Source organism: Fopius arisanus, unplaced genomic scaffold, assembly GCF_000806365.1.
Source record: "Fopius arisanus strain USDA-PBARC FA_bdor unplaced genomic scaffold, ASM80636v1 scaffold00004, whole genome shotgun sequence".
NCBI classification, from domain to species: Eukaryota; Metazoa; Arthropoda; class Insecta; order Hymenoptera; family Braconidae; genus Fopius; species Fopius arisanus.
Genome location: NW_011887743.1, coordinates 1,629,816 through 1,640,196, shown reverse-complemented (window position 1 = coordinate 1,640,196; position 10,381 = coordinate 1,629,816). Strand labels below are relative to the sequence as shown.

Below are 10,381 nucleotides of genomic sequence, written 5' to 3'. Positions count from 1 at the left end.
CGAGGAGCTATTCACTGAAATTTTCACTGAAAGTGAAAAATTCGAAATTTTTGTAAAAGTATCAGGGGAACATGACAATCGAGGAGCTATTCAGTTTTTAACCAATATTTCGATTTATTAGCCAGTTAGAAAACAAAAAATTGGAATTATTTGAAAAAAAAAATGAATGACGGCGGGATCGAACCCGGGCCGTCGGCGTGGTAGGCAAGCACGTTACCATGTAGACAACGCGCTCATTCTGAAAAACTAATTTCATTAGTGGTATATCTTCAATATATTGAATAATTTTTTCCATTGAAATTCCACAAGACGTGGCTTCCCCCTTCCGCTCGTTCTACAGCCGGTTAAATTTCAGTTAAACAAATAAAAAACAAACAGCATTCATCCCGCAAAAAATAAAATTCACCCCATCGACTTGATGGACACCCCAGCATAGCGTGTGGCGCCCTCCCTCTCTTGGGGTGCAGTACTACGATGCCACTGGGGTCACTCCAACCCCCAAAACTGAGCCTCTACTTTAGTCCCTCCTCTTTCTATTCAACGTCAGATGATTTTATCGTAAATAAACAATAGAAAAACTACTGGCAATCTGATTTTTCTGTACCAATAATAATTATCCACGGTTTCCTCGTCAGCAGCGAGTGTCTAATCCCCGCAATTGAAAAGACAATCACGTAATTAAAGCACCAATAAATTTTAATAATAAAATCTCCACATGTTTTGTAATAATTTACTATATTTTTAGAATAACCAGTTGTAATTTGAAGGGACAATGAGCACCGATGAGAGTTCTGTAGTCGTGGTGAAGGCAAAACCCTTGAGGAAGATCTTCAAGGCTCCAGTCAGGGTCAACAAAATCCCCCAGGATCTGCTTAACGATCCTCTCCTGAATGCAGCAATAGCTGCACTCCCCGAAAACTACAATTTCGAAATTCACAAGACAATCTGGAGAATCAGGGAGACAAAAGCCAAAAGAGTTGCTCTACAAATGCCTGAGGGACTTCTGCTTTATGCAACAACTATTGCAGATATTATCGAAGATTTTACTGATACCGAGACTGTCATAATGGGTGACGTCACTTATGGTAAATAAATCCTCATTTATTTATTTAAAAACCTTAAATCATCCCCTAAATTCTAATTTCAACAATAATCCTCCATAGATACCATAAATTTGAGAATAATAAATAAAAGAGAGTAGTAATAATAACAATTAATTAACAATCTAGTGTAAAAATTATTTGACACTATATTTACATATTTATAAATTATTTATAAATTTATAAATATGTAAATATTTGAAAAATCTCTAAATTTGTGAAAAATGAGAAATAATTACTAGTTTATTGTTGATCTCTTGATGAATTATTATTAAATTCCAGGTGCTTGCTGTGTGGACGATTATTCAGCTCGAGCCCTGAATATTGATCTCCTGATCCACTACGGCCACTCCTGCTTGATCCCGATAGATCAGACGACTGGGATCAAAGTCCTCTACATATTTGTTGATATTAAAATCGATACAGCCCACTGCATCGACTGCTTGCAAGCAACACTCCCAGTGATCACGAAAATAGCACTCGTCAGTACAATTCAATTCGCAGGAACCCTCCAAGCTATTGCCAGAGAGATGAGAAGCGCCGGGTACGAGACAACAGTACCCCAGAGCAAGCCCTTGAGTCCTGGAGAGGTAATTAATAATAATAATTGTAATTTAATTGATGTCAGTTTGATCTTTGAATTTTTTTTTATCAAGATTCTAGGCTGCACAGCTCCACAAATTCGTTGTGCTGATGCCCTCATTTACGTCGGCGATGGGAGATTTCACCTGGAGGCTGCCATGATAGCGAATCCAAGTCTGAGGGCCTTCAGGTACGATCCGTACGATAAAAAACTCACTGAGGAATTCTACGATCACGAGCTGATGAGAACAGTCCGAGGGGATGCCATAGAGAGAGCGAAAAATTCACAGACCATTGGATTGGTCCTTGGAACTCTTGGAAGACAGGGAAACCCTGCGGTATTGAACGTATTGGAGAGGAGAATTCAATCCCTGGGGAAGAGGAACGTCAATATTCTCCTGTCTGAAATATTTCCGGATAAAATTTCCATGTTTGATCATGTGGATTCGTTCATTCAGGTAATGATCTCCCAAAATTTAGGGTAAAGGTTTTTTATTTTGGATAAATAATTATTTTTTATGATTTATATTCTCGTGTTCAGATCGCATGTCCGAGGCTGAGTATAGATTGGGGTACAGCCTTCCAGAAACCATTTCTCACGACGTATGAGGGGGCAGTGTCACTGAATCTATCGAAATACGATCGAGATAAACCGTACCCCATGGATTTTTACTCGTCAGCCTCTCTCGGTCCATGGACACCCAATCACAAGCCCAATGATCTGGAGAAGCAGAGTGACGCGTGTTGTGGTAAATGTAAGAATAAATAAATTTTTCTTTCGGCATTTTTTAAGAAATTTGTCAATTCAGAAAAATAAAATATCGAATCTTTAACTGAGAACAATATTTATCCGATAGTTTCAGTTCTTCAATCCCTTTTGTTAATCCTCAATTTTTATTAATTAATTAATAAATAATTGGAGTTGTCTGCGAATTATGGGTTAAATAAATATAAAGTCTGGAATAAATTTTAGAGAAAAATGAGGATTCGTAATTTTTTTAAGTGTAATAATTTAATAATAATTTAGTTTATGGCGAATGTGTCTATTGGAGAAAATTGGGAAAGTCATTTTTATTAATGTCTGGAAATTTGACAGGAATTCTAGTAATTTCTGGGAATTTCTGGTAATTTTATTCAATGCAGGAGTTGCGGTAGCTCCACAGGAAATTGTTATTTGATTGAAATTTCCGATCGCTGGAATTTCTAGGGCAGCAAACAACCGCATCGTTATAAATTTATAAAAAACATTCCACGTCTCGAGAAAATAAAGAGAATCCGCTTGTTTTTAATGTGACATTTTCCCATTACGAGTTAGAGTCTGGAAAATATTAAATTTATGTAAGAAACTTGAATCATTTCTGCCCAGTGGGCCATACACTCGGTAAATGTGTTATTGACGTATGAAAATCCTGAGAGGATGACAATTTATACAGTCGGAAAAATCGATTTCCCGGTGATAAACCTGGAAAATTCCCAGAGAGAATTTCCTACAAAAAAAAATTTCCAATTGCTTGAATTCCATGAAAAATGCATGAGCCTTTTAAAAATTCATAAGAATCATAATTCTTTGAAATTGAAATCCTTTGATGTTGAGGATTTAATTTTAATTTGTTGTTATATTTAATTGTTTGTTTTGGATAATTTTTTTTAGTGACTTCACACGATTCCAACGATCCACCCACATCACCTTCGACTAATTAGTATTCGAATTACTCTCTGAAGCCTCACGCCTCGAACACACGATGAAAGACCCATCATAACACATCCGCCCCTCCCCTCAATCCACCCCCTCGCCACCCACCCATCCCCATTAATTCCCAGAGCAAAATTCCCCTACCATCAGGAGTAATGAAACAAAATAACACATTTCTCTCATCTCGTTCATCCATTTCCCGAGAATCTCTTGAATTTTTCCTTTAAACTCTCGAAAATCAATACCAAAAAAATGAAAGCAAATCCCTCAACTAAAATCCTCAAGATAAATAATAAATAAATAATTACTGATAAATAAAAACTAGAGCATCTGCTATTTGTTGATAGAAATTGAAATTCAAGATTTGTGCTGATTATATATTTATATTCAACGATGGGAATAAAAATTCCCATTTCTTTTGTATTAAAATCCAGTTATTGTCATTGAAATTATCTGATCCTTACTTTACATCTGGGGAATCATGACTGGAGATGAAGTGACAGAGAATTCGTTTCTTGTTTCGTTGTTGGCCATTAAAAACCAGAGCACATGCTCTAGTCATTTCTCCTCTCGTCCGGCTTTTTTTTTGTTCTCATCCCCTGCATCTTTTTTTTTTCTCTCTTTTTATCACCATCTCTGGTGACACCCCCTGGTGCAGCGGCACACGGTTGGTGGCCAACGATAATGGAAGGGTCTCCGCGTGGGCGAATTACGTCATACGCCCACCTGTAGCCAACATTGAACTCACGCATTCAACTCCGGCTGTGCTGAAACAATATAACGGGTGCTCCATCAATATCTCCATCATTCAATCCCTATTAATCATTTATTATTTAACACAATTGATTTTAACCCGATAAAAATCCCCAGAACCAAATATTCCCCCAAATCCACTCCTGAATTAAAAATCCTCAGTTTTTCGGGATTATCTCGGAATTGAGGGGAGATAGCGATATTTTTGTTCATACCTTTTTTTTAGATCTCGTTTTTCTCTAGGGAAAAGGTATCCATGAAAATTCCGCTAGCTTCTTTCGGTTTCGAGATATTTGATGAAAACTGGACTCCAATAATTTGAACTTCTTTAGCTTTAAAAAAATGGAGACTAGAGTTTTTTTATATTATTATTTTTATTGCTTGATAGGGGATTAGATTAAAATGAAGATTCAATAGGAAATCTATCAATAGAGCGAGTCGCTCATGAAAATCGAATTCGCTGGGGTTTTCTATTAAATTTCTACTATCATGCAGAAATATTCGATCAAAGAAAATTCACCCTCAAGTGACTCATCCTGTCGCGCCCTTTCACCACTGAATTGTTAACAATTCCGATCAATCGACGGAAATTTGATCCTCAAATGGACCTCCCCCCTCCCCCACAATTCCCCTCGAATTATTCGGCTAGATCTTATTAATTAAATGAATGACTTACAAATTAAAAATCATTCTCACACGATTTCCGCAGGAAAATCAATCGACAAAATAATAAAATCGAATAAAATAATTCAATAGATCAAATAATCCAGGGAATCCACAAAATTCTGATAGATCTGGAGTCAGTGGAGCCTTTGGTGATGAAATAATGACTGATAAAAGCAAAATATTTGAAATTGATAAATAAATATCGATAAATATTGATATAAAAAATTTATATTGATATAAAAAATTGGATGTATATCTTTATGAGTTGTAATCTCATTCCTCTTTTTATCCAGTCTATTTATCACTTGATGTAGTTGACATGCAGGGGTGGCTAAGATCAAATGCTAATGAATACCGTTGAGCTAAAGATTTTTCATAGCAACGAGGGGTAGGAAAATGGAAATTTGTGGCGTAACTCGAGTTGAAAAGCGCCACTGGTTGGATTTCGAAATTGTCCAGGGGGTGGGAAAAGGCGGCGCCGACCGCACCCCGGCGTCGCGACGTCAGTCGTCGTTATAACGTGGCTCAACAAGTATCCACTTCTCCAGCATTGGGTTTATGGTATAAACCAACTGTAACTCCCTTTTTTTTCCCCTTTTTCCCGGTATTTTTATTTGGCTACTCCAAGTGAACGAACCAGGGGATTATTTTTACGATAAATTTGGTGAGTTTTTTATTAATAATTATTAATTAATGCAGGTCAAACAGGTGCTCTTAATTATCGCAGGACAGAGAGATAGATAAATTAATTAAAAGTTTTTTTTTTTATCATTTTTTCATGGAAAATCAAACGATTTTTCCCGGATTATTGCAGTTTTTTTTATTAATTAAGAATAATTTTAGGCATGTTAAACAATTGTTTGTTTATTGCGGGATTATGTGTGGAGAGAGATTATTTGAATATTTATTTACAATTTGGGAATCGAATTATGGGAATCGAATTTTTGAATGATTGGGAAATTCGCGAGATTATTTCTACGGATTTATTAATTATGATTTAATGCATGTTAAGGTGTTCATTAATTAAGGGATTGTTTAACTTTTTTTATTCGTTAAATGGAATTTTCAAATGGGTAATCGGGTAATTGGGGAATTATTACTGTCACAACGTGTTTTACACATTGGAATATTTGCAAATTGGATTTTCTGCGGTAGTTTGCGGGTAAAGTACCTCGTAAATGAAGTGGATTAAGAGATATGAAGGTTTTATAGATCCCAGGGGTTGAGATTTAATTCTGATGTTTCAGAATTTTAAAATTAAACTGTACGAATTATTTTTTTTATCAAATTCATCATAAATTCCCGCTAAAATATTTAATTCCTATTTGAATTCCTCCCAAAATCATTTAAAATAGAGTTAAGTCCCCTAGAAAGTTTCTGGAATTAAAAACAATCTCCAAATGTATCAAAGCCCGTCATTTAAATCCGGTACAACAAATCTCTAATAAACTGGTCAAGGACGACAAGTCGATTCAATTACAAGTCAATTTCCCGGGGAATATCTCACAATCTAAAAGAGATAGCGAAATTTTAGTAATGACCTTTTTTGCAGGTCTCATTGCGCTTTAAAAAAAAGGTTCAAAGGAAAATCACGCTATCTGCCCGAGATTCCGAGATATTCCCGGATAAAAGGAGAAGGGAACAAGTCGACTAGTTACCCTTCACCATTTAATTACAGAGATATTCATTCAAAAGGTCTCCAGTTGCTCTTGAACTCTGGAAAATCCCAGAAAGTCGATGAAAAGATAACCACAACCTTAACAATTATAATAACAATGATAATTATTTAGCGTAAAAAATGCGCTCCGAGGTGACGAATGAAGACAGCCTGACAGAAGAATGGAGCTCCAAGGAAGGTAATTCGAGTAAAACTCCTCGGAGAACAGCCCGTCGCATCGAGAGACACAACCTGAGATGTTCAAAATCATCTCGTGTGAGTACACCAAGGGAGAAAACCCTCAGGAGACTGGAGAGTAACGAGCGAGAGAGAATGAGAATGCACAGTCTGAATAACGCTTTCCAGGTACAAAAAGAAGAAAAAAAAAAAACTATAATCAAGATATTGCTTTTCCAATAGCTCACCCAATCCGATTAATTATTTCCCCAACGTACCTATATTCCTATATTCCTGGAATTTTTCCAGAGCCTCCGAGAGGTCATTCCCCACGTGAGCAAAGAGAGACGTCTATCCAAGATCGAAACCCTGACACTAGCCAAGAATTACATCGTCGCATTGACAGATGTCATCTGCGCTATGAGGAGTGATGACCAGGAGGGACAGACGTCAGACATCAACAGGGAAGCATCGGATTTAAATAATTGCCTCAATATAAATACTCCGAATTCGTCGAGGTCGTCGACACCAGAGATTCATAGCTCAGAGGAAAATCACAATTCCACGTGGAGCGACAGCTCCAGAAGATCTGATCGTCTCTGAAGTAACACTCGGTTGATCATGAGGGGGTGATCTCCAGGGGATCATCTCTAAGATCATCTCTAAGATCATTTCCAAGATCATCTCCAAGATCATCTCCAAGATCATCTCCAAGATCATCTCCAGGGGTTGATGATGCTGGATAAATTCACGAAAGTTCATTCAACGAAGAATTTTCTCGGTTCAGTATCTTCTTTCAGTTCTGCTAAAAAATAAACTCGAGGGAATTGATTAGAATTTTTTAGGGTAAATCAAGTCGGTTATATTTCTTCGGGGGTGGGGTAATGGTCATTATGGGGGTGGATTCAATCTGGATATTTGACTCGAGGGGATTTGCCTTGGGAATGTATTTTCTTCAGCTGTTCTCACTGTCTGCTAAGCGATGATAAATTGCAGGATTTATGGCCAATATGGGTGTTTACGATGTGCCAAATGAGAGAATGTTTGTGCCAGTATTATCAGAATAAGGGATTCTACTTGGGGAGATGATATTTTGTATGACGAGTGATTTGTGATGTCGATACCGGTATTGTGCATTTAATACGCATGCTTTAATGGAACAATGGGTTCTTGAATTATTTTTATTTTCCCAGGGAATTATCGTTTCAGTAATTTTTTGCATTTATTTCCAGAAATTAATCGATCGATGGATCTATTTTAGGAGATGACAATTTATTTTAATGGTTTATTGATGATTATTGATGGTTACTCATTAATTGGATTGTGAATCAGAGAATTCCTGGGGAAAATAAATTTAATAATCAATTAACCAGGAAAATTCCTGTGTAACGAGAAAAACTGATCTAGTCTGCTACTGCTTTTCCATTCTTAAATTGTAGTTTACAATCACTTGGCGATAATTATCCGATAACTTCAAACAGCGGAGATCAATTAATCCATTGGGTAACTAGTGTCGACGATGGATTAATCCATTAAAAGAAATAATATTTATTGATATAAATATCTATATACAGAAATATATATTATATATATAAATATGGATCTATTGAAAGGGTATAAATAAATTATATATTGAAAACTATTCAACGAAATAAAAAGAATAAAAAAAATTAATGAAAAATTCGGTTGTCACCATTTATTCTCGCTCATTACCGAAGAATATTTGTTCAGTCTCCAAGGTGTCAAGGTCGACGATTACTCCTGTGGAAGTCTTCGAGAATTTCGGGATGCTGATGAGTCTGACGGATTGTCCTTCCTCTCCTGGAAAATTGAAAGAATAAAAACCGATTTTTTCGTTAAAAATTACAGCTGCATCTATTTTTTTTTGAAAATTGTCGTGCATTTATTGAAATTTTATTTAATTTCACTCTGTCGAGTTTTGGAATTTAAAGAGTGATTATCTGACAGGGAAAAGGAAAATCGACTCATCTCTTACCAATTAAAAGTTTTGTGGAGTATTCTTTCATGTTCCCAACAAAATAAATATCGGGAGACTCTTCCATAATGAATGGATCGGTATCAAAGTACGGATATGCTGGTAGGGTATCTGGAGCAGTGGGAGAAAAATGTCTCCATGTTAAAGTTTTCTCCAGGCAGTCGAGCGGTGAAAAATTCATGAGACCTGTCACCCTTTTTATATCATCGACAGGCTGTCCACTCGATCCAGCGACGATTCTATCACCTAGTTTTCCGATCCAAGGATTTGTGCCACAGTGAAGAGTTTTTAATCTGGCAGAGAAAATTATAAAAATATTGCCATTATCGTAACTCCGTCGAATGAATTTCTTCATTTTTTAAATTAATTGTCTCACCTTGAGGACTCAGGCAGAATACAATGATGTAAACTCTGCTGAGGTATCGAATGATTCGAGGGATCGAACTCCCCAGGCATCAGCAGCACTCGACAATTTTCCACAATTTGTCTGAGAAATTTATCGAATCTATTTGAAAGAGAAAATATTGGTATTAGAACCTTAAATATCTCGAGATCCACAAAAGATATCGAAATTTTTGTCAATACCTTTTTTATAGAATAGAACGAGATCTCCAAAAAAGGTATCAACAAAAAATTCGCCATCTCTCTTAGATTCAGGGATATCCCCCGAAAATGGTAATTAAATTCAGTTTGAGTGATAACTTTTGGTTTTGTCGAACCTGTGAGTCGCCAGGATGGTCTCCACAGCAGCTGTTGTCCTCTGGTTTCTTGCCCCAGAGTATCCCCTATGTGGGTAAGTCTCGACAGACCCTCTGACACTATTTCCGGCGATTATGACGAGACAAACAGTGGCTGAACTCCTCTGGGCTTGAGGATTCCCAGCCATTCCAGTGATCCACTCCGTCAGCAGCTCCAGCTCCAGGGAATCCGGAGTGTTTGCCATGTCCAGTCCTGAAATCAGCAGAACTCTTCCCGGATGGCTGGACAACGATCTCGATGTTGACACCCTGGGGCACATCCCAGGGAAGCAGAAGTCCTGCACCCAGAAGCAGCCGTTCTCCAGCTCACGCCCCAGGACGGCGCAGACAAGACCTGTGACAATTTCACCTACATCCATATGATCACCAACCAGTCTCACTCGCAGTGTCTCGTCCTCCAGGAATAATTGATCCTTGATGGAGCTGTAGTTCGATCTAGTCGGTTGAGGAACCAATTGGAGCTCTTCACTCATTTCTTTGAGGATCGACGGCTTGAACTCCTGGTGCTTGTATAATGTACCTATGAGGATGACGGCATCGTCGGTTTCTGTGATGTCTGAGAGATTCGTCAGCTGGAGGATTTTGTGATTCCCTAGGAGAAGAGGAACCTCAAAAATCTCAATGATTTAAATAATTAACTCAGAGAAAATTACAGATGACAGACAGATGTTGTAATTACCCCATTTTAATTTCACCCTCTCCTTCAATATTGACTGCAATTTTTTCAGTCTAGCTGTGTAAATGTTACGATATTGGGCCCCATATGTTTTATTTTCAATTTTGAATCTTCCGAAGTCCTTGAACTCTGCAGATTCTCTGTCCAATTGAACTTCATTACTGCTGATGTTATTTTCTGTCATTTGTGATGGATCACTTCGATCTCGTGTGACTTCTCCTTCAAGTCGCGTACATTTTTATCGTCAACCATTTGTTTGTTTACACAGGAGTTATTTTTATCCTCGAATTAACCCAGAGTTCATAAACAAACAATCAGAAATT

At 37.2% G+C, this 10,381-nt stretch overlaps 3 protein-coding genes across 6 annotated transcripts; 2 read left to right on the top strand and 1 right to left on the bottom strand.

Moving 5' to 3' along the window:
* Positions 1–510: 510 nt before the first annotated feature.
* On the top strand, positions 511–2,535 carry Dph1 (diphthamide biosynthesis 1). Of its 2 annotated transcripts, none has more exons than XM_011314294.1 (5): positions 511–674; positions 768–1,085; positions 1,383–1,690; positions 1,757–2,140; positions 2,224–2,535. In XM_011314294.1, the coding sequence occupies exons 2-5, from the start codon at positions 773–775 to the stop codon at positions 2,449–2,451; spliced, it is 1,233 nt and encodes a 410-aa protein (XP_011312596.1). In that variant the 5' UTR covers positions 511–674; positions 768–772; the 3' UTR covers positions 2,452–2,535. The 2 variants fall into 2 exon arrangements, with proteins under 2 accessions (XP_011312596.1, XP_011312587.1); XM_011314285.1 differs by having other exon boundaries at positions 746–1,085.
* A 1,237-nt stretch (positions 2,536–3,772) lies between these two features.
* Positions 3,773–10,375, bottom strand: LOC105272232 (DNA polymerase delta small subunit). 3 transcript variants are annotated; one of them, XM_011314263.1, is made up of 6 exons: positions 10,062–10,375; positions 9,344–9,974; positions 9,001–9,129; positions 8,625–8,917; positions 8,322–8,449; positions 3,773–4,142 (listed from the first exon to the last, which is right to left on the bottom strand). In XM_011314263.1, exons 1-5 carry the CDS (start codon positions 10,240–10,242, stop codon positions 8,325–8,327), a joined length of 1,359 nt encoding a protein of 452 aa, XP_011312565.1. In that variant the 5' UTR covers positions 10,243–10,375; the 3' UTR covers positions 3,773–4,142; positions 8,322–8,324. The 3 variants fall into 3 exon arrangements, with proteins under 3 accessions (XP_011312565.1, XP_011312574.1, XP_011312556.1); XM_011314272.1 differs by having other exon boundaries at positions 3,773–4,137; XM_011314254.1 differs by having other exon boundaries at positions 8,342–8,449.
* On the top strand, positions 6,391–8,211 carry LOC105272223 (protein dimmed-like). The gene is made up of 2 exons (XM_011314243.1): positions 6,391–6,817; positions 6,938–8,211. Exons 1-2 carry the CDS (start codon positions 6,593–6,595, stop codon positions 7,229–7,231), a joined length of 519 nt encoding a protein of 172 aa, XP_011312545.1. The 5' UTR covers positions 6,391–6,592; the 3' UTR covers positions 7,232–8,211.
* Positions 10,376–10,381: the final 6 nt, after the last annotated feature.

What these genes read in the sequence shown, in the direction of transcription:
- LOC105272232 (XM_011314254.1), bottom strand. Translation starts at nt 10,242, where the DNA reads ATGACAGAAAATAACATCAGCAGTAATGAAGTTCAATTGGACAGAGAA. An exon ending in CTCCACAAAACTTTTAATTG is followed by an intron (nt 8,450 to 8,624) that starts GTAAGAGATGAG and finishes TCAATTTTCCAG; the next exon opens with GAGAGGAAGGACAATCCGTC. An exon ending in GACTGAACAAATATTCTTCG is followed by an intron (nt 4,143 to 8,341) that starts GTAATGAGCGAG and finishes ATATTGTTTCAG; the next exon opens with CACAGCCGGAGTTGAATGCG.
- LOC105272223 (XM_011314243.1), top strand. Translation starts at nt 6,593, where the DNA reads ATGCGCTCCGAGGTGACGAATGAAGACAGCCTGACAGAAGAATGGAGC. An exon ending in GTCTGAATAACGCTTTCCAG is followed by an intron (nt 6,818 to 6,937) that starts GTACAAAAAGAA and finishes GAATTTTTCCAG; the next exon opens with AGCCTCCGAGAGGTCATTCC.
- Dph1 (XM_011314294.1), top strand. Translation starts at nt 773, where the DNA reads ATGAGCACCGATGAGAGTTCTGTAGTCGTGGTGAAGGCAAAACCCTTG. An exon ending in AATGGGTGACGTCACTTATG is followed by an intron (nt 1,086 to 1,382) that starts GTAAATAAATCC and finishes ATTAAATTCCAG; the next exon opens with GTGCTTGCTGTGTGGACGAT. An exon ending in ATGTGGATTCGTTCATTCAG is followed by an intron (nt 2,141 to 2,223) that starts GTAATGATCTCC and finishes TCTCGTGTTCAG; the next exon opens with ATCGCATGTCCGAGGCTGAG.